Source organism: Muntiacus reevesi, chromosome X (genome assembly GCF_963930625.1).
Source record: "Muntiacus reevesi chromosome X, mMunRee1.1, whole genome shotgun sequence".
Lineage (NCBI taxonomy): Eukaryota > Metazoa > Chordata > Mammalia > Artiodactyla > Cervidae > Muntiacus > Muntiacus reevesi.
In genome coordinates, this window is record NC_089271.1 from 62,221,723 (window position 1) to 62,243,820 (window position 22,098).

At 39.5% G+C, this 22,098-nt stretch overlaps 1 protein-coding gene and 1 pseudogene across 2 annotated transcripts in view; one reads left to right on the plus strand and one right to left on the minus strand.

Moving 5' to 3' along the window:
* Positions 1–10: 10 nt before the first annotated feature.
* On the minus strand, positions 11–3,052 carry LOC136154481 (suppressor of cytokine signaling 6-like; annotated as a pseudogene).
* The window catches only part of OGT (O-linked N-acetylglucosamine (GlcNAc) transferase), a 41,510-nt gene continuing 22,448 nt past the window's right edge, over positions 3,037–22,098 (plus strand). The window contains exons 1-5 of one of the 2 annotated variants that reach the window (XM_065915738.1): positions 3,037–3,283; positions 6,266–6,446; positions 7,317–7,560; positions 16,738–16,806; positions 20,079–20,195. In XM_065915738.1, coding sequence (XP_065771810.1) covers positions 3,247–3,283; positions 6,266–6,446; positions 7,317–7,560; positions 16,738–16,806; positions 20,079–20,195 — 648 coding nt within the window. In that variant the 5' untranslated portion in view covers positions 3,037–3,246. The remainder of the gene's footprint in view (positions 3,284–6,265; positions 6,447–7,316; positions 7,561–16,737; positions 16,807–20,078; positions 20,196–22,098) is intronic. The other variant, XM_065915739.1, reaches the window with a different exon arrangement.

Consider the following 22,098-nt stretch of genomic DNA (forward strand, 5'->3'; position numbering starts at 1 on the left):
GAAAATATTTTCAGACATCATTCTGTGTTGGATCTGGATTGGAAGAATGAACCAAGGCTTTGACTCTTATTTCCTCCATTTTGATACAAGCCTCCTCAGTTTCATGGTCAAGAGGCTAAGGGGTAGGACTTATAGTGATGACTGCCAAGGGAAGTGAACCTTATTGATCTTCCAGAAGTCACATCTTTAAAAACTACTGGTGCTGAGGAGAGGAAACTGCATCCTCATCTGGCAGAGCTCCCAGAGGGTGTGATCCTCTTGCCTTTCTGCTTTTGTTCTGCAGAAAGCCGCCTTTTTAAGGTACCCATTAGGCTTTCACTCTTTGATCTATTTTGTTCTACCTTTTTCATCTTCCCTGTTGATATCCCAGCTGGCCATGTCTTTACCATAGCAGCTACCAAATAAGGAATCATGTTTCCCAAACTTACTGGCTAGTGATGGTTGCTGTGCTACCATGAAATCAGCTTCATCCTTTTATTCAGGTTCAACGATTTCCAAAAGGTTTTAAAACAAATTTTCTTCGTTATGACTGGTTAGTTAATCTGGGGGGTGGAAGTCGATCTCTCTCTGGAACATTATCCGCAAACATCTGATGAGCCTGTGGTGCTACATCTGTGTATTCTTCCAGCTTCATTGAACCATTTGGAGCCATTTTTCCAGCGGCAACGGCGCGGTGGCGGCGGCGGCGGCGGCCAGAGCGTGTCTCAGGCTCCCTCACCAAGCGCTGGCGCAACTGCTGCGAAATATGTATTTGTTTCAAGCCGCTAAGTTGGTGGTAATTTGCAAGACAGTAACAGAAAACTAATGCACCATTAGCGGTGTTATTAGGGTGGCAAAGTTTGGGATTGCCGTGGAAGAAGCATCTGGTTTGTTTTAGATGATTCTGAATTTTGAATTGCTACCCATAAAAGGGAAAAAATAAAACAAAAAAACTAAACATCGGTGTGAAAGAACACACAAAATCACCCCCTTCAACGCCTAGGTCAGGCCTTCTTGGTCACCTTTCTCCAGTCTGAAGTGATTGTTCCCTCCTCAGAGATTTACAGACACTGATGTATTTTATCACCTTAATAATACTCTTCTTTTTTATGCTCTAGTGGCTTTCTGTGTCTAACCGGGCTTCAGTTTCCTTGAGGGCAAAGATCTTCTCTTGTTGATTTTTGCATCTCCCACAGTGCCTTGCACAGATTCTAGTAAATGTTACTTGATTGGCCAAAGAAGATGGTTTTATCTGATAAGTCCTTCAAACTAAACCCTCCAGGTGCTACTCCTGGAAAGCACCTGGAAGGGGTTCTTGAGATTCCAACGGGGGGGGGGGTGTTTCCTTATTGATTCACAGCTTTCCACTACCCAGATTTCCCCAGCAGCATCCCTTGACCCCCTCTCTCAGGAGAAGGAAACTTAGACACAAGTATGGATGGGCCAAATAGCTGGCCCAGCTGGCAACATAACCTGGCATTGAAGAAGAATTTTACTTAATTAGCTAAGCACCCTCTAATCAGGAAGGCCTAAACATCTGCCAGTGGAATTTGAGAAGTCTGTTATAAAAGTTGAAAAGCTGATTTTATTCACCACAGATCAAACTCTTGTAGTGAGGGGTAGGGCACTGGGGGAGGGGGGAGTGGAGGCGGGGGAGGTTTTACCAGTTAAATCAAATTAAGAGAAGAAGCTGGTGCCCAATTTCCTGGAGAGTTTGTATAGTGAACTTTTTCTTTTTCACTGCACCTGACTTTTAATTATGGATGTAATAGAAGAAATTATCAATATTACAAATTTCTTCTGCACTCATATACATAATTAACAGTATGTGAACTGTCTCGAAGAAATTAAAGCAAAATTTGAGGACTTGAGTTTTTTTTTTAAAAATAAGAATGGTCAGATGACTAGGTAGTAGAAACATTTTGAATAAACTCACAGACTTGTTTTCTTAGATCAAGGACTATTTTTTGGGAAATAAAAAGCCTTTGGGAAAAAAAAAAGCCTTTGAGAGACCCAGCTTCTTACCTCCATTGGTTTGTAATTTCTTGCTAATGTGGCAAGCTACTTTAATCCTTTCTGGAACAAGAGATGCAATATAAATTAATACCAATGTGACAAAACGTCTGAACAGTGGACTTGAAACTGCCGGAGGATCATAAAGAACTGATTTGTTCAAGGAAGCGGAGCAGTTTAGTCTTTATTTAGATGTGTGGTTTAGGTAGATGGCAAATGAATCCATTTATCATTGTTGAACTGCCTTGAGTTAAATGGTATCACCGATTGAACAATTTGCAAAGCAACATGGTGGAAATGAAGTCAACTCGGAAGGGTCATGGATTTTGAAGAATATGAATCTTTAACATTTTTATGGCTGCTGCCTTTGGAGTGCAAATTGTCAGCATGTCCCTGAGTTGTGAAGCATTTGCTGTAATACTGTGGGCAAAATTATCATGAACACCAAGAGGATTTGGAACTTTCGGGCTATATGGCCAAAATCTGAGATGCTTGGCCCTGAGAAACTCAATCCTTTTCATCAGAGCACTTAAACCAATGGCTGGAATCAGAACTAAGACGTGTTCAAATTGGAACTCTCCGCTGTTTTGAATTCTAGCCTTTGAAATATAACCATTTAAATTTACTTGCTCAGAATTGATTCATCATCCTTGCAATTATACGAATGAAGTTGATGAAACTTTTGCATATGCCTTCGGCATTCCTATTAAAATCTATGCTCTTTGCTAGGTAATAGACTATACCACTGGCCAAAATGTACCACTTAAGTGTATAGTTTATTTTAAACCATCCGCTTCGCTAGTAAAAAAACTTGGTGGCTCCCGTCCCAGACAGTGCCCTAAAAGCCAGTGGGGTTGACAGGGCTGCTCGCATGCGCTCTCGACATAATCGTGTTTGTCGCAATGGGCCCTGCGCGGAAGGTTACATACGAGCGATTGACTTTGATTATAGTCATTTTGTTAGTAGCACTGCTTACCGCGCTACTTCCGCGCTGGTACTTGATTGTAACAGAAAGTAGTTCCGGCCCGTGTTGTTTCGGCCGAGGAGCCGTCGCCGCCATTTCAAGATCGTGAGAGGTAGATGGCCAACCAGAGTTCTAGGGTTCGAAAGCTGTAACTGTTGCTGCTGCTTAAGCCTGCCAAAGCACTGGTACGGCTGCTGCCCTCGTGCTACTACCTCTAGAAATATTCTTGCCAGTAGTGGCGGCTGCAGGATTCAATTACAACCTTCTCACACTCGCTTTAGAAGCTCCAGATGGCGTCTTCCGTGGGCAACGTGGCCGACAGCACAGGTACCGGTGTCTGTTCTACCTTTGCAGACGCCCCCTTGGGGTCTCGCGCCGTCCTCGGCCTCTCATCACTCCCTCCCCTTTGACCATCCCCATTGCATCAGTGGCAACGCTAAGCTTTTCGGCGTCTAGCGGCATCTGATCTGAGTTTTCTGCTGTCGTCCGTTCCTAAAACATTTTCTTTCGCTTGCTTGCTTTTTGCTTCCTTTCTTGCTTTGTAATCCTATACATTTTCTAGCCTTCTGCTCTCTCGGGACCCTTCTACACCTGCGCGCTTAGTCTGTCTCAGAATGGACTGCATTGGAATCCCTGCCCTTTTCGCTGCCTTTCATTCTCCTTCGCAGTCGTTTTTTCCTCGATTCAGCTCAGCTCACCGCCCCCTTCTCGTCCCCCTCCACCCCGCTCCCCTTAGCCCGATTTGGTGGTCCTCTGTCAATCGAGGGCGGAGGTGCCGTTCCAATGTAATCGTATCCTCACTTTGCATCACCCCAAGGACGAGCGCTAGCTCCTGGGTGCGCTCCGAGTAACCTCTACAACAGGGGATTTTGAGCAGCACCGCGCCTGGCAGCGCCTATCTGCTGTGCCTTGGGTTGAGCGGCCCCGGTTTCGATTGGAAATTTCCAGGGGTTCCTTTTGCCATCGCCCAATTCCACTCGCTGCCCCCAGCCTGGATTTCCCACCCTGTCCTCCTCCCTCCGCTCCCGCGGGGAGCCACACCCTTTCCTTCGCGAGGTTGCCAGCCCTGCGGTCCGCTTCCTACCCTCGGGGAGAAACCACTCTAGTGCTGGGGCTTTGGCGTTGACCACCCTGCCCGCTCGATTCTCGCTTTGTGTTACTTTCTCCTTGTATTCCTCCGCCGCCGTCTCTGGGTCTTCCATCCCCATTCTTTAGCCCGGTATTTCTTTTTTCATAGGGGGTATATTTTTTTGAGTTTTCATCCCTGCTTGAAGAGTTTGTAAAGCAACTGGAGTGTAGCTGCACAAGTGCAAGGCGGTTGCCCTTTTAGACAATTAGTCTGAGAGCATTTAGTACTAAAAATAAGAAAACTCCAAATTATAGGAGTGTCCTTCAGCTGCCTTTCCGTATTGAGGCTATTTGGGGCGGGAGGGAGGGGGGATTGGGCTGCGGTTCTAAGGTTTCCCACGAGGTTATTTTTTTGTTGGTTTCTCAGTTGAGATATGTCAAGGGTTTTATTGTTCTTGGGACATTGTGCACTAAGAGATGACTCTTCAATTGTATCTTATATTTGATTGTAGGTAGTGGGATTGATAGTGTTCCCCTCCCGCTCAGGGATTTTTTTAAAGATTGAAGAGTCTGTCCTAGATTCTCTTGTTCTAGCTTGCCCTTTTCTTTATTTTTTTTGGCCACACCATGCGGCTTGCGGGATCTTAGTTCTCTGGGCCAGGCATGGAACCTGTGCCCCCTGCGTTGGGAGCGCAGAGTCTTAACCGCTGGACTACCAATGAAGTCCCTGCTTGCCCTTTTCTACCTGTTATTTTATTTGAGAAAGTTGTCATTTCTAGTGTTAAAATAGCAGATAGGCGGCTTTTGAAAAGTTGATAAAGTATGGGTTAAAAATAAAGAGCAAGGGAGTTCTAGAGACTTGCTTAAAATGTGATTTTCTAGTTTCTGTAAGAGGTATAACCGTCCACAAATGTAGATGCAGTTCTCTCTGTTCTTAACGTTAGTTGTCAGCTAGCTGTGCCTTGTCAGGAAATTTACTTTACTTTCCCGAGTGTACAGTTGATTTACCGGGTCTAATGATTGAGGGTCTAGGCTCGATATGAACTTCTCACTTGGACCTTGGTAGAATTTAAGTATTCAGTTTGTAGAAAGTTTCTTACTCTTGTCTCGTGAAAGTACTGTGGTCAAATTCCCAAGTAATATATTATTGTTCAAGTATTTACACTTGACTTAGGCAGCTTGTCATTGTTTTCCCGTCTCTGGGCTTTAGCTGTATATCCTTTATCTTTTTGTATCTGAACCAAGTCACACACCGCAAAGTGCTTTCATTTATTATTAATTCTGTTGCACTTTATCAAATGGTTTTATATTTTAGCATTTTCCCATTCTTTTAAAAAATCATTGCAGTTTAGGTAACTGCTTAGTTTATACAGGGTTGTTTGCAGTGTTTTAGTCCTTTTAGTCTGTATCAGAGCTCTTTGGAAAATGCTAGTGTTAAACCAGTGTGGGTGGGATTTAGCTAATTTGGTCTCAGTGTGAGTTTGGAATGGTACAGGAGCAATACAATATTATCTTGGGTCTTGATTTAAAATGTTTGACCCCTTTAAATATTTTGGCTCTTGACAGATGAATTCATCTTGTTTATCAGCTGTTTTAAAAATAGCACCTTGACTTTTAGTTTTTTCCCCTTATGCCTGTTTCTAGTGTCACCCTTAAGATATTTAAAAATTAAGTTGTGAAATAATACAAAAGCATGAATATAATTTGAAGAGTTAACCACACATCTGGTGTCCCCACCCAGGTTAAGAGGTAGATTGTTACCAGCACCCGCCCCCCCCCCCCCAAATCCAACCTAAAACATGGGACAAAGTATTAAGTTTCCCGGTAGGTTATTCTGACATTATTACATCTATGTGACCTCGCAAATCACATGTTTTATATTTCATTTCTCTATGTTAACTGGAGTATAAGGAATAATGTTTAGTGAATCTTTAGATGCTACATCTGATTTGTAATTTAAAATACCAAGTATTTTTGGTCATAAAATTTTTTTTATTTGCAAGTAAATATTGCATTTGCAAGTAAATATTTCTGTCTAGGCCGGGAATTCTAAAATTGCCAATTCTGCACCTAATGTTAACTTGGGGGTATCGATAATGTGCAGAACATTCTAGTGCTTTACATAGTTTCAAGCGTTTTCATCTTTAAGTTTAATATACCATATTTTTACATTTTTTTGTTTGCATTTCTAACTTTTTGTTTTCCCCCCTCCTTCCCTCAAATGTTTTGATGATTCTCCAGAACCAACGAAACGTATGCTTTCCTTCCAAGGGTTAGCTGAGTTGGCACATCGCGAATATCAGGCAGGAGATTTTGAGGCAGCTGAGAGACACTGCATGCAGCTCTGGAGACAAGAGCCAGACAATACTGGTGTGCTTTTATTACTTTCATCTATACACTTCCAGTGTCGAAGGCTGGACAGGTAGGAGATGTGGGGGTGATGCTGGTGATTGCTGCCTCTGAGTGCTGAGCTTGAAAAATGTGACTTAAATATCTGAACTTGAAATTTTTCCAGTTCTGGGTTTCACCTGGAGCCACCAACGCACATCTGCTCTCTTGCCCACTTGTGATAGGCCCAGCTGCCAGTTTTCCTCCCTTCTTTTGTGGTGGTGGTTATATTATTGGTATAACTAGGGACCTTTTCTAGATTTTTCCACCTACGTCGGCGGCTTTTTTAGAACTCTTTTTCAGGTAATAAAGTATTCTTGGTCTACATCTGAGCATCCAGTCTCACCTTTGTAAGATGTGTCACCTTGAGGGACCGAAGTGGTCAGAGATAATAGTGATATGTTGTGGTAGGAGGTGCATATGTAGTTCAAGTTGCAAATGCCATCATTAAATCATTATGCTGTACTACTTTTAGCTAATCAGTTGAATTAATCAAAAGGGAAGAATCTGTGTTCTTGGCCTTTTAATAAATTGTCACTTTGGCTTATTTAGACATTTAAAGATGTGAATCATTGAATCTTACCAGCAAATGGAAAATGAGACTCATGCACATAGCATTTTCATTCTTGATCTTATTGATCATTGTTTACAGTGAGGCAGTTTGGTAATGAGACTAGCTACGAATTTTATCTCTTAAGAAAAAAGTGTTCCGATTTGAACTCTGAATGCCTCCACGTCTGAAAAGCTTTGATTTCCACAATTTTTCCTTCTTTGAGCTAGTTAAAAGATAATATTTTATTATGTAATGAGCAGTACACAGGATCTTCAAAAACTGTTGCATAAGGGCCATACCTTCTTTCTGTAACATGCATACCCATGCATCAACACTTTTCCCCTTTTCCAGATCTGCCCACTTTAGTACTCTGGCAATTAAACAGAACCCCCTTCTGGCAGAAGCCTATTCAAATTTGGGGAATGTGTACAAGGAAAGAGGGCAGTTGCAGGAAGCAATTGAGCATTACCGGCATGCATTGCGTCTCAAACCAGATTTCATCGATGGTTATATTAACCTGGCAGCTGCTTTGGTAGCAGCAGGCGACATGGAAGGGGCAGTACAAGCTTACGTCTCTGCTCTTCAGTACAATCCTGTGAGTATAATTTTAATGGTTGTTACTTTTCTTTCGCAAAAACCTAGAAAGAAGCATAGTTTGATACTTTAGACACTAAAATAGTTTTTTTTGTGTGGAATAAAGTCAAGAGTTTGGAAATGTTTAGTTTACTTAAAATGATGAAATTGCTTTGACCGAGACCTGCGTTGTCGTCTTTAAAAAATTCATTTTATTTAGCAAGCTATTAGCATAAAAATTACCTTATTGCAAGAGAGTCTTACATCTATTTTTAGAATGTCTGTAAAAGTACAGAACGCATGATATTGTTTCTTTGGGCTCTTTTGATTAAATTTGAATAATTTCTGCTATAATGTATTCACAACAGGTAATTGATTTTCAAGGAATAGTGGTAGCAGGGCCTTAATCTGTAATGTAGAATAGTTAAAATGAGATATGAGTATATGGATCCATAACATGAAAACTAGGCTGCAAATTTTTTTCCTCAATATCCTGTTCTCTCTTCTTTCAACATAATTAGAAGTGGTAAAATAGAGGCAATAGTATGCACACAAGGCTTTTAATTAGTCCTTAAAATTTTTTTTATCTAAGTTGCAGATGTTTTCTGGGAAGCAAGTGAGGCCCAGTTGGCAGACACGTTCAGTGTGTTAGGGTCTCTGAAAGGTACACAGAAAAAGTAAGATTTGCCCTTAGAACTTTTGATGTAGTTAGGGAAATCAGATAGACATAAATTTAAGAGGAAAGTGATAGATTATAGGGATCCAGAAAAAAATTAAGAATATGTTTCTAAGCTACTTTTAGCTTTGCAGCAACCCAGGAAGTGGTTAATAGTTAACTATTATGGCTACCATTTATTTAAAGTCTACTGTGTGCTCAGACACTGTGCCAGTCAGACATTGGTCTTTCTTAATGCTCACAATGATCTTACAAAGTAGATGGTATTCCAGTTTTATCACTTAAAAGTAATGGAGGGGTTATGTAACTTGGGAGCAAGCAGAATGATGAAGTGGATATTGAAACCTGAGTGAATATCTTGAAAGCAAACACTGAAGAGAGAAGAAATACAAGATAAAAAGGGGAAGAAGTGCTCAGAGGGCATTCATCCCTTAAGATAGCCCTTGAGCACAGTGTGAAAACCATTCTGCTATCCCTTAATCCTTATTTTACAGGTAGGAGACTGAAGCTTAATTTAGTAGTTTATGCAAAGATCTGAAATTTTATCAGGACACTATTTATCAGGACATCTATTAACAGTTGTTTTTTTTTTGAGGTAATTTTGAGTGTAAAATTTTAAATTTTATTTATTGTTTTTTGTATGGATACAATGTATCCTTCTTGGAGGTAGCGGATACTAATTTCTTAGATATCCTTTTGGAGGTACTCAGTGGATATATATGTAAATTTAAAGGACCTCTTGTAATTTTTATTGCAGTACTATCTAGCTAGTTACAGAAAGTTTTAGGTACCCCTGTATGTGCTACTGCTGGGGCTTGGACCTTGTTCTTGCCAAGGTTCAGGGTTCACTTGTGCATCTAATTGTGATAGTAAGTTCTTTCCCTTTATTAGTTAGGTTGGTCCCATCCTTCACTTGTTGATTGCATATACATTCATTTGTGTGCTCTTACAAATGACATTTGGGCCCACTTGCTCAGGTTTCTACATGTGTAGCAGAGCAGTCATTGCTGCTGACAGTATACCAAACTGCAGGAGTATGATGAGAAAGGAAAACTAAAGTGGGAGATGGAACCATGCGTTTCAGTATCTAACCTGTTAACATAAAGCTTATCATTGTGCCCTACCAAAGAAGTAAGATAATATGTAAATAAGTCATGGGACTACCCTTAAAGGTATTGAACAGCTGTGCATTCCTTGGTTTTGTTTCTACTAGTGAAAGGTGCTGCTTTATTTCTCTCTCTTTACCAGTAAGAATGAGAAAGAGATTGTGCCTACCGCCTTGATTTCACCTAAGTATATCGTAGTGATCATGCTTTAATTCATTTCAGTGTATCTTGTCTTAACTAGATTTAAGAGCTTCCCAATGCACTCTGCATGCTCAGTTGTGTCCGACTCTGTGGTACTGTGAACAGCCTGCAGGCCAGTCAGGCTCCTCTGCCCATGGAATTTTCCAGGCAAGAATATTGGAGTGGGTTACCATTTCCTCCTCGAGGGGATCTTCCTAACCTAGGGATCGACCCCGCATCTCCTGTGTCTCCTGCATTGGCAGGCAGATTCTTTACCACTGTGCCACCTGGGAAGCTCCTATCTAGATTAAAGCTTACTGTCAGATGTCTTTGTCAATTCAGGACTGACAGAGAAACTTGAGTCTGTTCCTAAATTGTGCTTCTGTGGCAGTGCATTGCTGGCCTGAATCAGAGTTGTAGTTGGCATTCTATGAGAAATAAACTCAGGTTATTTTGGTTTTGCAGTAGTGAAAAAGTAAAATGTTAAGGTGGTAGTCTTGGCAACCTGTTTTCTCTTTTTCGTTTGTCTCTTTAGGTTAATGGTATGTCAATTTGGAAGTTATTCTCTGACTTGGTTATAGAAATTACTTTTAAGAAGTAGAGCTGTTGATATTTTTATATTCTGAATTGGCTTCCATAATGTTGGGTGATTTAATAATTTCACTAAAATTTTAGTCCATTGTATTTGAATATGCTATTGCAGCCTGTAATCTTCACATGTTGACTCACTAGAGTTGCCCATACTTGACAATCCCTTTTATGAATTGTGTATAAAATGTTCTTTGTAAAATGGCTGTAACGCTGAGTTGCTGTAAGGAGCCCTGTTTCTGATTCTATAGATTGTACTTCTGTTTTGATTGTGAATGCATAGCACTGAGATCTGCTGGCATCCTGACCATCAAGTGTTACTGTCTTTTGTTAGTTGTTACTGTTGCAAGCCTCACTTATATAGCTAAACTGTAGAAGAACTTAAACAATCATCCTATGGTATCCATGGGGGATTGGTTCCAGAATCTGGGTGCTCAAGCCCTTTATATATATACCTTACCACTTATATAAAGTAGTGTAGTATAGTTGGCTCTTCATGTCCACGGCTTCCTCACCTGAAGATGCGGAGGGTTGATTGTATTTCTATCCCTCTCTGCTTTTTTTTTTTGTTTGCTGTGCATATGTGACGTTTATTTGAGTACTAAGTGTATGTACAATACTTTGTTAGGAATTGGGGAGATGTGTTGGGGGGGGGGTTGTGGATTATAACATGAGCAGGACCTGACCCATAAAGGAAAAAAGTTGTAAGCTCCTCAGATGATTATTCTTAGAGTATTAATCATGAGGTTTTCTCGAGTAGATGCTTATAACCTAAGCATTCTGTAGGAAGGTAAATAGCAAGTAGACTTCCTTATCTGAAGAGGTGAGTCAAGTAGTGACAAGTAAGCGTAGTAGAGGAGAGTCAACTGGAAGATTTAGAAAGAATAGAGAGGCTGAGGAGTTTGAATTTAATTTGAGAGGCAATTGAGAACTACTGTAGGCTTTTATCAACCCGATTTTATTTCCCATCTGTATAGATGTTGGGTGTTGGGGGTGGGAGGCTCTAGGAGGAGAGGTGGGAAATAGATGCTATCTTAGGAAGGGTGGTTGTACAGGAAATTCTTACTCATTTCCATCTTACCTTTATTCATACTATTTTCCCTTGTCTACAATGCCCTCCTCTTTTGTCTGTTAAAACCCTACTCATCCTTTAAGGCCCAGCTTTTAATTTCTCCTTTGAGTTCATTTACTTCTCTAAAATTCTTTACAGTTATGTGACTGGTTAATATGTACAGGTTTAGTGTTGCATGAACAAAAGTTTGCTATAAGAAGCATACCAGATTAACCATCATTAGCATCTATATCTACTTTGTGTTTAAAAATCAGTTGGTAATTCTGAAACACTGTAGAATGGATAAAAATTATTTTGTGATCATAACTCTTTGTGAACTAGGCTATTTTTGCAGCATTCCCTGTAATCAGAAATACTGTTAAAGTTTAAAACTAGAAGCAGCAGAAAAGTAGCTTGTAAAATTTATCCAAGTAAAGTGAAGGCTAGGCTGTCTTGGGGAAATAAAAGTAAAACTCAAAGCAAGGGCTTCCCTGGTGGCTCAGTGGTAAAGAATCTGCCTGCCAATGCAGGAGACACGGGTTCAGTCCCTGATTTGGAAAGATCCCACATGCTGAGGAGCAACTAAAGTGCATGCACCACACCTATTGAGCCTGTGCTCTAGAGCCTGGCAGCTGCAACTACTGAGCCCACGTGAGGCAACTACTGAAGCCCGTGCACCTTAGAGCCTGTGCTGCACAACAAGAGAAGTCACTGCAATGAGAAGCCCATACACTGCAACTAGAGAGTAGCCTGTTCTTCACAACTAGAGAAAAATCCATGCTGCAGTGAAGACCCAGCACCGCCAAAAATAAATAAAATTTTTAAAAAGCAATGTCTTACATGGGAAAAAATATGTATGTGTCTTTCCACATAGATTGTAGGCCCTTTGAAGATAAGGATTCTATTAATTTATTTTCCCACAGTTTCAGGCATATTGTTGAATTGAATAAAGGTTTGCATAAAAGATAGTAAGTTGGTGCAAAATTGTGGTCCATTGTTGAAATTTGTTGTTTGATATTGGAATACATTCTAAATAAATGTAGTTATGTTAAATACATCATTTTAATGCACATTTCTTGCATTAATTTTTTTTTATTTTTATTTTTATTTTTGCTAATGACTTGTTAGGTTGGTGAAAAAGAAATTGTGGTTTCAGACCATGGCTTTTAAATCATTGTAACTAGGCTCAAACACATTTTTATTAATCAAAATAAGAACAATTAAAAAAAAAGAACAATTATAATCAACACATTTTTGCTAACAAGAAATATGTTTATTCCTGTAGCATAAAAATCTGTGCTTTGGGCTTCAATGAACTCTTGGAAAGCATTTTCTGCATTTTGCTGGTCATGGAAGCATTTTTCCCTGCAAAAAGTTGTCAAGATGCTTGAAGTGGTAGTCAGTTGGTGAGAGGTCAGGTGAATATAGCAGGTGAGGCAAAAGTTCATAGCCCAGTTCATTCAACTTTTGAAGCATTGGTTGTGCGATGTGTGGTTGGGCATGGTTGTGGAGAAAAATTGGACCCTTTTTGTTTACCAGTGCTGGCTGCAGGCATTGGAGTTTTTGGTACATCACATCAATTTGCTGAGCATACTTCTCAGATGTAATGGTTTTGCCAGGATCCAGAAAGCTGTAGTGGCTCAGATGGGCAGCAGACCACCAAACAGTGACCATGACCTTTTCTGGTGCAAGTTTCACTTTGGGAAGTGCTTTGGAGCTTCTTCTCGGTCCAGCCACTGAGCTGGTTGTTGCCGGTTGTCGTATAAATTCCACTTTTCAGCACATGTTGCAGTCTGATTAAGAAATGGTCTGTTGTTGTTGCATAGAATAAGAGAAGACAGCACTAAAAAATGACGATTTTTTTTTTCATTTTCAGTCAACTCATGAGGGATTCACTTAACTGAGTTTTTTTACCTTTCCAATTTGCTTCAAATGCCAAACGACCGTAGAATGGTCGACGTTGAGTTCTTCAGCAACTTCTTGTGTAGTTGTAAGAGGATCAGCTTTGATCTTGGTTCTCAATTGGTCATTGTCACCTTCTAGTTGTTGACCACTGTGCTGCTTCTCGTCAAGGCTCTTGTCTCCTTTGCAAAACTTCTTGAACCACTACTGCTCTGTACATTTAGTTAGGTGATCCTGGGTCAAATGCATTGTTGATGTAGTGAGTTGTGTCTTCTTTATGACCCATTTTGTAGTTGAGTAAGAAAATTGCTTGAATTTGCTTTTTGTCTAACATCATTTCCTTAGTCTAAAATAAATATAAAATACACAGCAAGTAATAAGTTATTAGCAAAAAGCAAATCGGGAAACACATTAAAATGATGTATAACATAACCAAATTTATTTAAGAATGTATTCCAATATTGAATAGCAAAGTTCAACAATGCAAAGCCTCAATTACTTTTGCACCAACTTAATACTTGCTGTTTATTTAATATTTGTATTTATTATATACTTATGGCAATGATGTTAGAAAGCAAATTAGAATGATTTTCTTATTTGAGTTCAAAATGGGTTGTAAAGCAGTGGAGATGACTCAAAACAACAATGCATTTGCCCAGAAATACCAGTGCAGTGGTGGTTCAAGGAGTTTTGCAAAGGGGACAAGAGCCTTGAAGAGAAGAAGCACAGTGGTCAGCAATCGGAAGGTGACAATGACCAATTAAGAACCATTATCGAAGCTGATCCTCTTACAACTACACAAGAAGTTGCTGAAGAACCCAATGTCGATCATTCTATGGTCATTTAGCATTTGAAGCAAATTGGAAAGGTGAAAAAGCTCAGTTAAGTGAGTCCCTCATGAGATGACCGAAAATCAAGAAAATCGTCATTTTTTAGTGCTGTCTTCTCTTATTCTATGCAACAACAGACCATTTTTCAATCAGATTGCAATGTGTGCTGAAAAGTGGAATTTATACGACAACTGGCAACAACCAGCTCAGTGGCTGGACCGAGAAGAAGCTCCAAAGCACTTCCCAAAGCGAAACTTGTACCACAAAAGGTCATGGTCACTGTTTGGTGGTCTGCTGCCCATCTGAGCCACTATAGCTTTCTGAATCCTGGCAAAACCATTACATCTGAGAAGCATGCTCAGCAAATCGATGAGATGCACCAAAGACTGCAGTGCCTGCAGCCAGCATTGGTGAACCGAAAGGGCCCAATTCTTCCAGGCCACGACATCTGACCACATATCACACAACCTATGCTTCAAAAGTTGAGCGAACTAGGCTATGAACTTTTGCCTCACCTGACTTCTCGCCAACCACCTACCACTTCTTCAAGCACCTCAATAACTTTTGCAGGGAAAATGCTTCCACAACCAGGAGGATGCAGAATATGCTTTCCAAGAGTTCATCAAATTCTGAAGCACAGATTTTTATGCTACAGGAATAAATAAACTTATTTCTCATTGGTAAAAGTGTGTTGATTGTAATGGTTCCTATTAATAAAGATGCTTTTGAGCCAAGTTATGGTTTAAAATTCATAGTCTGAAACTGCAGTTACTTTTGTACCAACCTAATATTAACCTAGGAATGGATACAGTGTAGGCCAGGTTTGGAAGGTGTGATTCTCCTAGTAGATATTTTTTTGACATGACAAATGGAGCAGAATTGATGTCTTAGCTTCTGAGCTTTGGGGTAGAACAGTGGTATCCTTGAATTTTGAATTTTTTTTTAAATTTTGAGTTTTATAGAAATTAGTTATTCATGCATGAATGTTTGAATTTCCAATGGGAGAATTGGATTTCACTATGATATTTAATATATGTTTTACTTTCTAAAGTTGCTTTATTATTTTATAGTGATCTTGAAGATAATTTATTTTAAACTATGGGCACTGTGTTAACTTGATTTAGCATGTTGTAATGGACCTAAATGATGTAACTAAATATTTATTTACATATACTGAAATGTAATTAAATATGACATACACTGTCAGTACTTGGATGGCATCCATCCAAGAGTTCATAGAAACTGGAGGGTAAAATTATGCAACAGTTGACCGAGATGTATAGCCCACTAGGGTCATTGTTGGAGAAGTATTGCAAGACTTCTGATTACTATGGCTCAGAAAAGGCATAGGAATTGGTAAAAGTCCAAAGGTGTATAACCACAGTAATCAGATGTAGTAGAAGGAGTTTGTAGGAATAGATTGGATTGTTCAGTCATGGTCTGCCAAAACAGAAGGGTAACCCTTAAAGTTTAGGGGAAAAAAAATCATACAAAGAAGATAGCAAGGTTATATAATTCATTACTTCTCAGGGTGTAAATAGGGTTAAAAAGTAGACTCATTAGAAGAGGAGAAGTCTGTAATAAGATTAATGATACCTATGAGGATTAGTGTTTTAGCCTTTTGTGCTTGAGGTCACAGGAGACAACCTTTCTCCCCCCAAACACCAGTCATTGTTCAATGGACAGACATATCACGTAACTCATGGAAGTGACCCAATATGGCCAACCATAAGGGTTTTCTGTGGCAGCCTATTCTTTGCTAGCTGACTTTTGGTTCACCTGATGGATAATATACAGTCACAAAAGCTGTTTATCAGTTAAACTAATCACCTGATTCTGGAAACCATGATATCGTTGCATATAGAATAATATATATGATGATACTTTGGCACAGTTGACTGAATTTCACTTTCTAGGCCTTAGTGTAAGGCTCTTCGACCCATGAAACAATTTAGTATGATAAGCCTACTCCCTATTGCCACTGTCTTTGCTTGTTGACTGACAAGGCAAACAAGGACAAATAAAAATTTAAGCTCACTGTCCTGACGTGTCTTTCATACTGATGAACAGACTGGTGAGTCAGATGACTAGTAACACAATTGTGCTGCTAATAAAAAGTGGAGTCAACTGCTTTTCATTATTTGCCCACTCAACTCTGATGGCACTTAATACTAATGAGTAATCTAGTGCCAGGTGCCAGGATTAAAGCTTTGGTTGGATGGTAATCCTTTTGTCTATAATAGTGAAATGAAGTCACATTTCTAAATGTGTCTGACAGCCTTAGGGTAGGTTTGCTGATAACTAATCACAGCTAAATATTTTTTTCCACTATGGAAAATTTTTGACCCTTGATATAGTAGTGGTTCATAATAACCTTGAACAAAATAGTTGAACAAACACTTAATGCTTTTTTTAAACATGACTACCATTTGGGGAGAGGAGAACTATAGCAAGGCCCATAGTCTTATCTGAAACTGCTGGGATCAAATGCATATTACAATTCAGAATTTTGAGGACTTTAGAAGGATGATAATACCATATATAACCCCCAGGAGAGTCTGGAGCAGCACCTTCTAGTACAACACATATTTCTGCAGCAAAAGGTATGAGTATTCATACTGAGTGGGACCAGTAAACTCTAAATAATTTCATGCCAGTTCAAGTCAGATTTAATCATCAAGTGAGTTTTTAAAATTTTTGGAATTTGGAATTGAGGATGAGGGATTGTGGTTCTGTACTGAAATTGGTCAAGCAGTATCTGTAGTTGACAGAAAAAAATGGAGCTAGATGAATAAAAATAATTTCAAGATATCTTTGGTTGACGAAGCAGAGTGTAATTAATGCCAGAATATTTCTGGGTTTCTAGGATTTGTACTGTGTTCGCAGTGACCTGGGGAACCTGCTCAAAGCCCTGGGTCGCTTGGAAGAAGCCAAGGTAGGTGTTTGATAGAACACATTTAAACATCGGTGTTATGGAAACTTGTACTTTTTGCCAAGTCTTCAACTCTTCATTGAGCTATCTTCACAAAACAGTCCTATGAAACTGAGGAAAACTGACGGCATGAATCGCCTCAGACTAGAGCAGGGCCAGGCTTTGGCATTTCTGTTCTAAATCTGGGGGTAAAGCAAGAACCTGAACGTTTTGGAGCCTTTCTGCTGACTAGATCATCTTTATAACAATGGGCTCCGTCATGATCTTGTGTGGGAATAAATAACATTCCATCAAATCTGAGGCTTGCCTGCTGGTGACAAGCAGAGCGCCTGTGATTTGGCTCAAGACTCCTATATGATGCAGGTGCCATTGAAAATGCTGCTCTTCTAAGTCCTTTGTGGCTTGTAAGTGGAGAAGAATTTCATCCAAATGTTACCCTATAATACTGGCATTTAAAGTTCTTATTTAACCTTCCTCCCTTCATCTTCCTCACCCTTTTTACAGTGGAAGAAAGGCTGTTAAATGATTGCAAGTTAATAATTGGAACATCCTCCCCCTTCTTGTCCCACTCCCTCCCCCAAGTTCCTTTTTCCTCTTTTCCAATCCTAGTTGTTTACCTTCTTTTCTTCCTTACTTCCTTCTTTTATTCTTCCCACCCCACCTCCTTAAAAAAAAGTCAGAAGGACAAAGCTGGTTTGTTTGAGAAATGGACTGATCGAAAGAAAACTTGCCAAAGTGGAAAGGTGGCTTTTAGCATTGTGTTTCCAAATAATGAATTTGAACACCAGGTTGGGTTATTAAAGCTTTTGGTATAATTTTAAATTAAATTTGTAAATGAAATTGTCTTGTTACAAGCCACCTTACGCAACCGCGCTGCAGGGGTGAGGAGTGGGGAGAAACCAGAATGCTTCTGAAACTCCCACCTGTTGCTCTGAGCCCCACGCGCATGCTAATACGTGGAGTGTATGCGCAGCGTAGCTGTCTGTTTGCTTCATCCAGGGAGGGACAAGGCTTTTCAGCACTATCTAATGTTAAAAGGCACTAGTTTTAAGTGCATAGCTCATAAATTCTGCTGACACTTTGGATTAACCTTATGTAGGTTTCCAGCTAATGAATTGTAATTGATTGCAGTCTTAGTTGATAAATCTAATTGGTAATTTATAGAACAAATATTTGATAAGCTTCTATTAATTGTCACCCCACCAAGCGGACAGCTAACATGAATTGCACTTCACTGCAGCTTTAGAGATCGGTTTAGGCTGAGACATTGCGCCTGCCTTAGGTTGCTGACTTCTTTATTTCAGAGCTCTGGAGACACCTAGTTTGAAAAATGTTACTCTGTTTTTTTGTGAGAACTTAGTGAACAAGAAAATACTCTTGAGTGAAATGCAATGTATTTCTTTTGTAATCAGTGCATTTGAAAATTCAAGCCAGCATATTCCTAGTAGATGGAAGCAAAATTCAGTTGCTTTTGTAGAAAATAAAGAGCCTTTCTTCCAGCAAAATCCCTGCTGTATGCAATAGCCCTGATTAACCCTCTCCCTTCTGCATGTTTCCCATATTACAGACTTGAGACTGTCCTCATTCCCATATGTAATAGACATCCAAAGAATTTCAATTGCTTTGTTGAACTTTTACTAATGATCTTGTTTTTATTTTCTCTCTTGTTTTTGGTTTTTCACCATTGATATTGTATTTAGAAGGTTTCAGGTGGGTGAAACCTCCTATTCCATGCGTAAGGTGCCTCGCTGAAGGGAGCTCGAGGCCTGGATCTAGGGCAGACACACACCTCCTCCTCTTCCAGCAAGGAACGCACCGAAAAGTCACATGATGAGAAATATGGTAACGGGTTTGTAACTGCCACAGCAAAACAATTTGCCTCCATGCCTGAATCTTCTGTCTTGTGGCTTCAGAAACAGTTTAAAATAATTTTAATACAAGCAAGTTATGTAAGAAAATGTTTTATACTGTAGCCACAATTCTGTCAAAGATAAGTAAAAGTTAATTGATATTAAAAATTATTAGAGATAATTTACTAGTAAAAGCTTCTAACTCTTCTTGTTGTTCATTTTTTCCTTTTTTCTTCTTTGTTTGGATTGCAGCATTCTGCTCTTCTGATGATGCGCTGTGACCCTGCAGTAGCGCAAAGGCTGCGCAGCGTTAATGCGCAATGCGTGCAAATGAGCCCCTGTGAACGGTTGACTAGATGAGTAATCTGATTGACTGGCTCCCTCAGTCCTATTCTGTAGCCTTTTTGGATAAAATTGGGTTTTAACATACCTCGAGTCCAACTAATCTCATTAAGAAAATATTCTCAATGGGCCTGTCTAGTAGATTAATGGATCTGGTTGGCCGTTTGCTGCGTCTAGGGGTGTTCTATGTAGCGCAGCAGTTCGCAGCGATTGCGCAGTGCGATGCTGTTAGGTTGCGCAAGCGATGTTTGCGCTCGCATTACAGGGACCTCAACCTAGGTGCAATCCTGTCATATGAGGTTTCAGCTTCAGTCCCCCTTGGAGACAAGGGCATTGCAAGGATGTGACTGACAGCTTGGCCTTATATCTGCCTTGGCAGAAAAATGTTTTCCTCCTCAACATAGTTTGATGTTAGTGAGGAACAATATTGTTTATTTAGAGCAGCATTTCCCAAAATGTGTTTTATAAGTATTATCATGAAATGTCCAATAAAAGAGGAATTCCATGATCAACTAAGTTTAGGGAACCCTCTGTATACTGTTAAAGGCTTAGGGAAGTCCTATAGTCAAGAAACCTATTTTCTGTTTTCTTAATTTATTTGATCATGAAATCTTTTTTCCTGGTAATGACTATTAACACCTTGTAGAACACACTTTGGGAAACTTGGGTAGGGAGGATAGGTGGGAAGAATTTAGCCTTAAGTTGTACCTTCTCGATACCATTTGAAAACAGTAGCAGGAGCCCTTAGGTGTTCAGATAAGAGAAGTCTGGCATAGAGTCTTAAGGCAACTGACTTCCTGGTTAAGTCCCAGTGTAAGGGTTGGTTATTGGTTGGCAGAACTGAACATGGTGGTTTGCACCTGGGTTCTGGTGGCGCAAGCGCAGGAGCAGCCAGCTGTGGCAGCGCATTAGTTTTGGCGCAAGCGAGCCTATGCTGCAGGGTCACTTTTGGCTGGTCAGAGAAGGAATAATGATATCACCTTCTTCCCCCTCCCCCAATCTTTTTTTTTTTTCCCTTTACAAATTTTCCCCTTTCCCTTTACCTCCTTTCCCTCCCATCTTCTTTCATTAACCCCTCCTAAGGCATGTTATTTGAAAGCAATTGAGACGCAACCGAACTTTGCAGTAGCTTGGAGTAATCTTGGCTGTGTTTTTAATGCACAAGGGGAGATTTGGCTTGCAATTCATCACTTTGAAAAGGTTAGTCGTTAAATTAATAATTGGTATTTATGAAATACTTATGTATGCAGGGTGTTTCTACTAGAACTGAATAATAGTCCTTTACTTAAGTAGACATGTAATATCTTTCTTTCTCTGACAGTATTGTAGCATTTGCTGGATGGTATATGGCAGTTTCCAGTTTTGCATTGAAAATGCACTTTAGTAGTTAAAAATTGGTTTTTTAAACTGGCAACTTGAAAAGAAGCAGGGTTGTAAAAAAGTAGGGTTTCTTGGTGAAAAGACTGATTGCACATCTGGAGCAGGAAATGTACAAAATTAATCTGGAGTGCCAGAGTCTGTCATAGCAGAAAGCAAGGAAATTTTGATATATTTTTGTCAAAAGTACTCAGGAGGAAACTGGAAGAGACTTCCACTCTCTAAAAATGGGCGTTGAGCATCAGTGGGAATAACTGAAATATTATTGAAACTTATCAAATACTTCAAATTCATGGGTTCATAATTATTCTAAGAAGAAATTCTTGAGTCATCTTGAGAAGATAAGGACCAGCTCATTATGAAAACTGGTTAAAAAATTGTCCTCTCCTGTGTGAACTGGACATCAGGGTAACCCAAGAGTTGATAGGAGCAAGTGTCTCTTTATACAAGTGTTCCAGTTAATAAATGAAGTAGGTAATTGATAGAATCTGAGTGTCACCAGTAATAAATTTAGGCATTTATCAGTGGCAAAAAAGAGACCCAACCAGACATTTTGTACCTTGTGATAGCAGTAAGTATTGATATTCCACCAGCAAAGTAGCCTTGCAAAAAGAGAAGAGAACCCAAATCTGATTAAGCTTGTAGTTCCACCAATTTATAGGAAATAACATGAGATGGAAACATAAACATGTTAAAGACACTATAGGAGTGCAGTCAGCAAATTCAAACTGTGGGAAGCTATATAGAACAATAATCTGATCTCTTCAACAAACTGCAGGAATAAAAATGGAGATTTAAACTTTTAATTTAAAAGATTAAACTCACATGTTAATTGTATGCGTCTTATTTGGATCCTGAATCAAAGTTAATCAGAAATTCGACCACTGAATGGATACTTGATATTAAGGAATTGCTGTCATTTTTTAGGTATGATATTGGTATTGTGGTTATGCTAGGAAAAAATATTCCTGTATTGTCCCTGAAATATATTTTGAAATATTTTTGAGAGCACTGAAAATTAGCTTCAAAACAATCTGGGAAGAGGGCAAGTTAGGCTGGAATATAGATTAAATATGATTGAATATGATTTTTTAGTTGTTGAATCTGGGTAATGGAGACTTGGGGGTTGTTATAGTCCTCTGCTTTTGTATATATTTGAAATTTTCCATAATAAAAAGTTAGTGGGTGGACATCTATCACTATAGATAATCTAACTTAAGTGCAACAAAGTTGCCATCTATGAAGAGGAAGTATTTTTTTTTTTAAGAGGAAGTATTCTTAATGAATCTTAAATATATTCACAGTTACTTATTACCTTTACCTTTTCAGTGTTTCAGTTCAGGTTTCCACTTTTTACACTATAAGAGTACCTACTGGGTCTTCCCTGGTGGTCCAGTGGCTAAGACTCTGTGGTCCCAGTACAAGGGACCTAGGTTTGATTCCTGGTCAGGGAACTAGATTCCATGTGGCTCAACTAAATATCCTGCATGCTGCAGAAGATCAAAGATCCTGAGTGCTGCAACTAAGACCTGGTGCAGCCAGATAAATAAAGTTAAAAAGAAAGAGTACCTACTCTTGCTCAGTGGTTCTCTTTGGTTGCACATGAGGAGCTTGTAAAAGATATGGATGTCCTGGTCCCATTTTCATTTTTTAAATTTTTATTTCATTTTACTTTTTGGCTGCACCCTAAGACATGTGGGATCTTGGTTCCCTGATCAGGGATTGA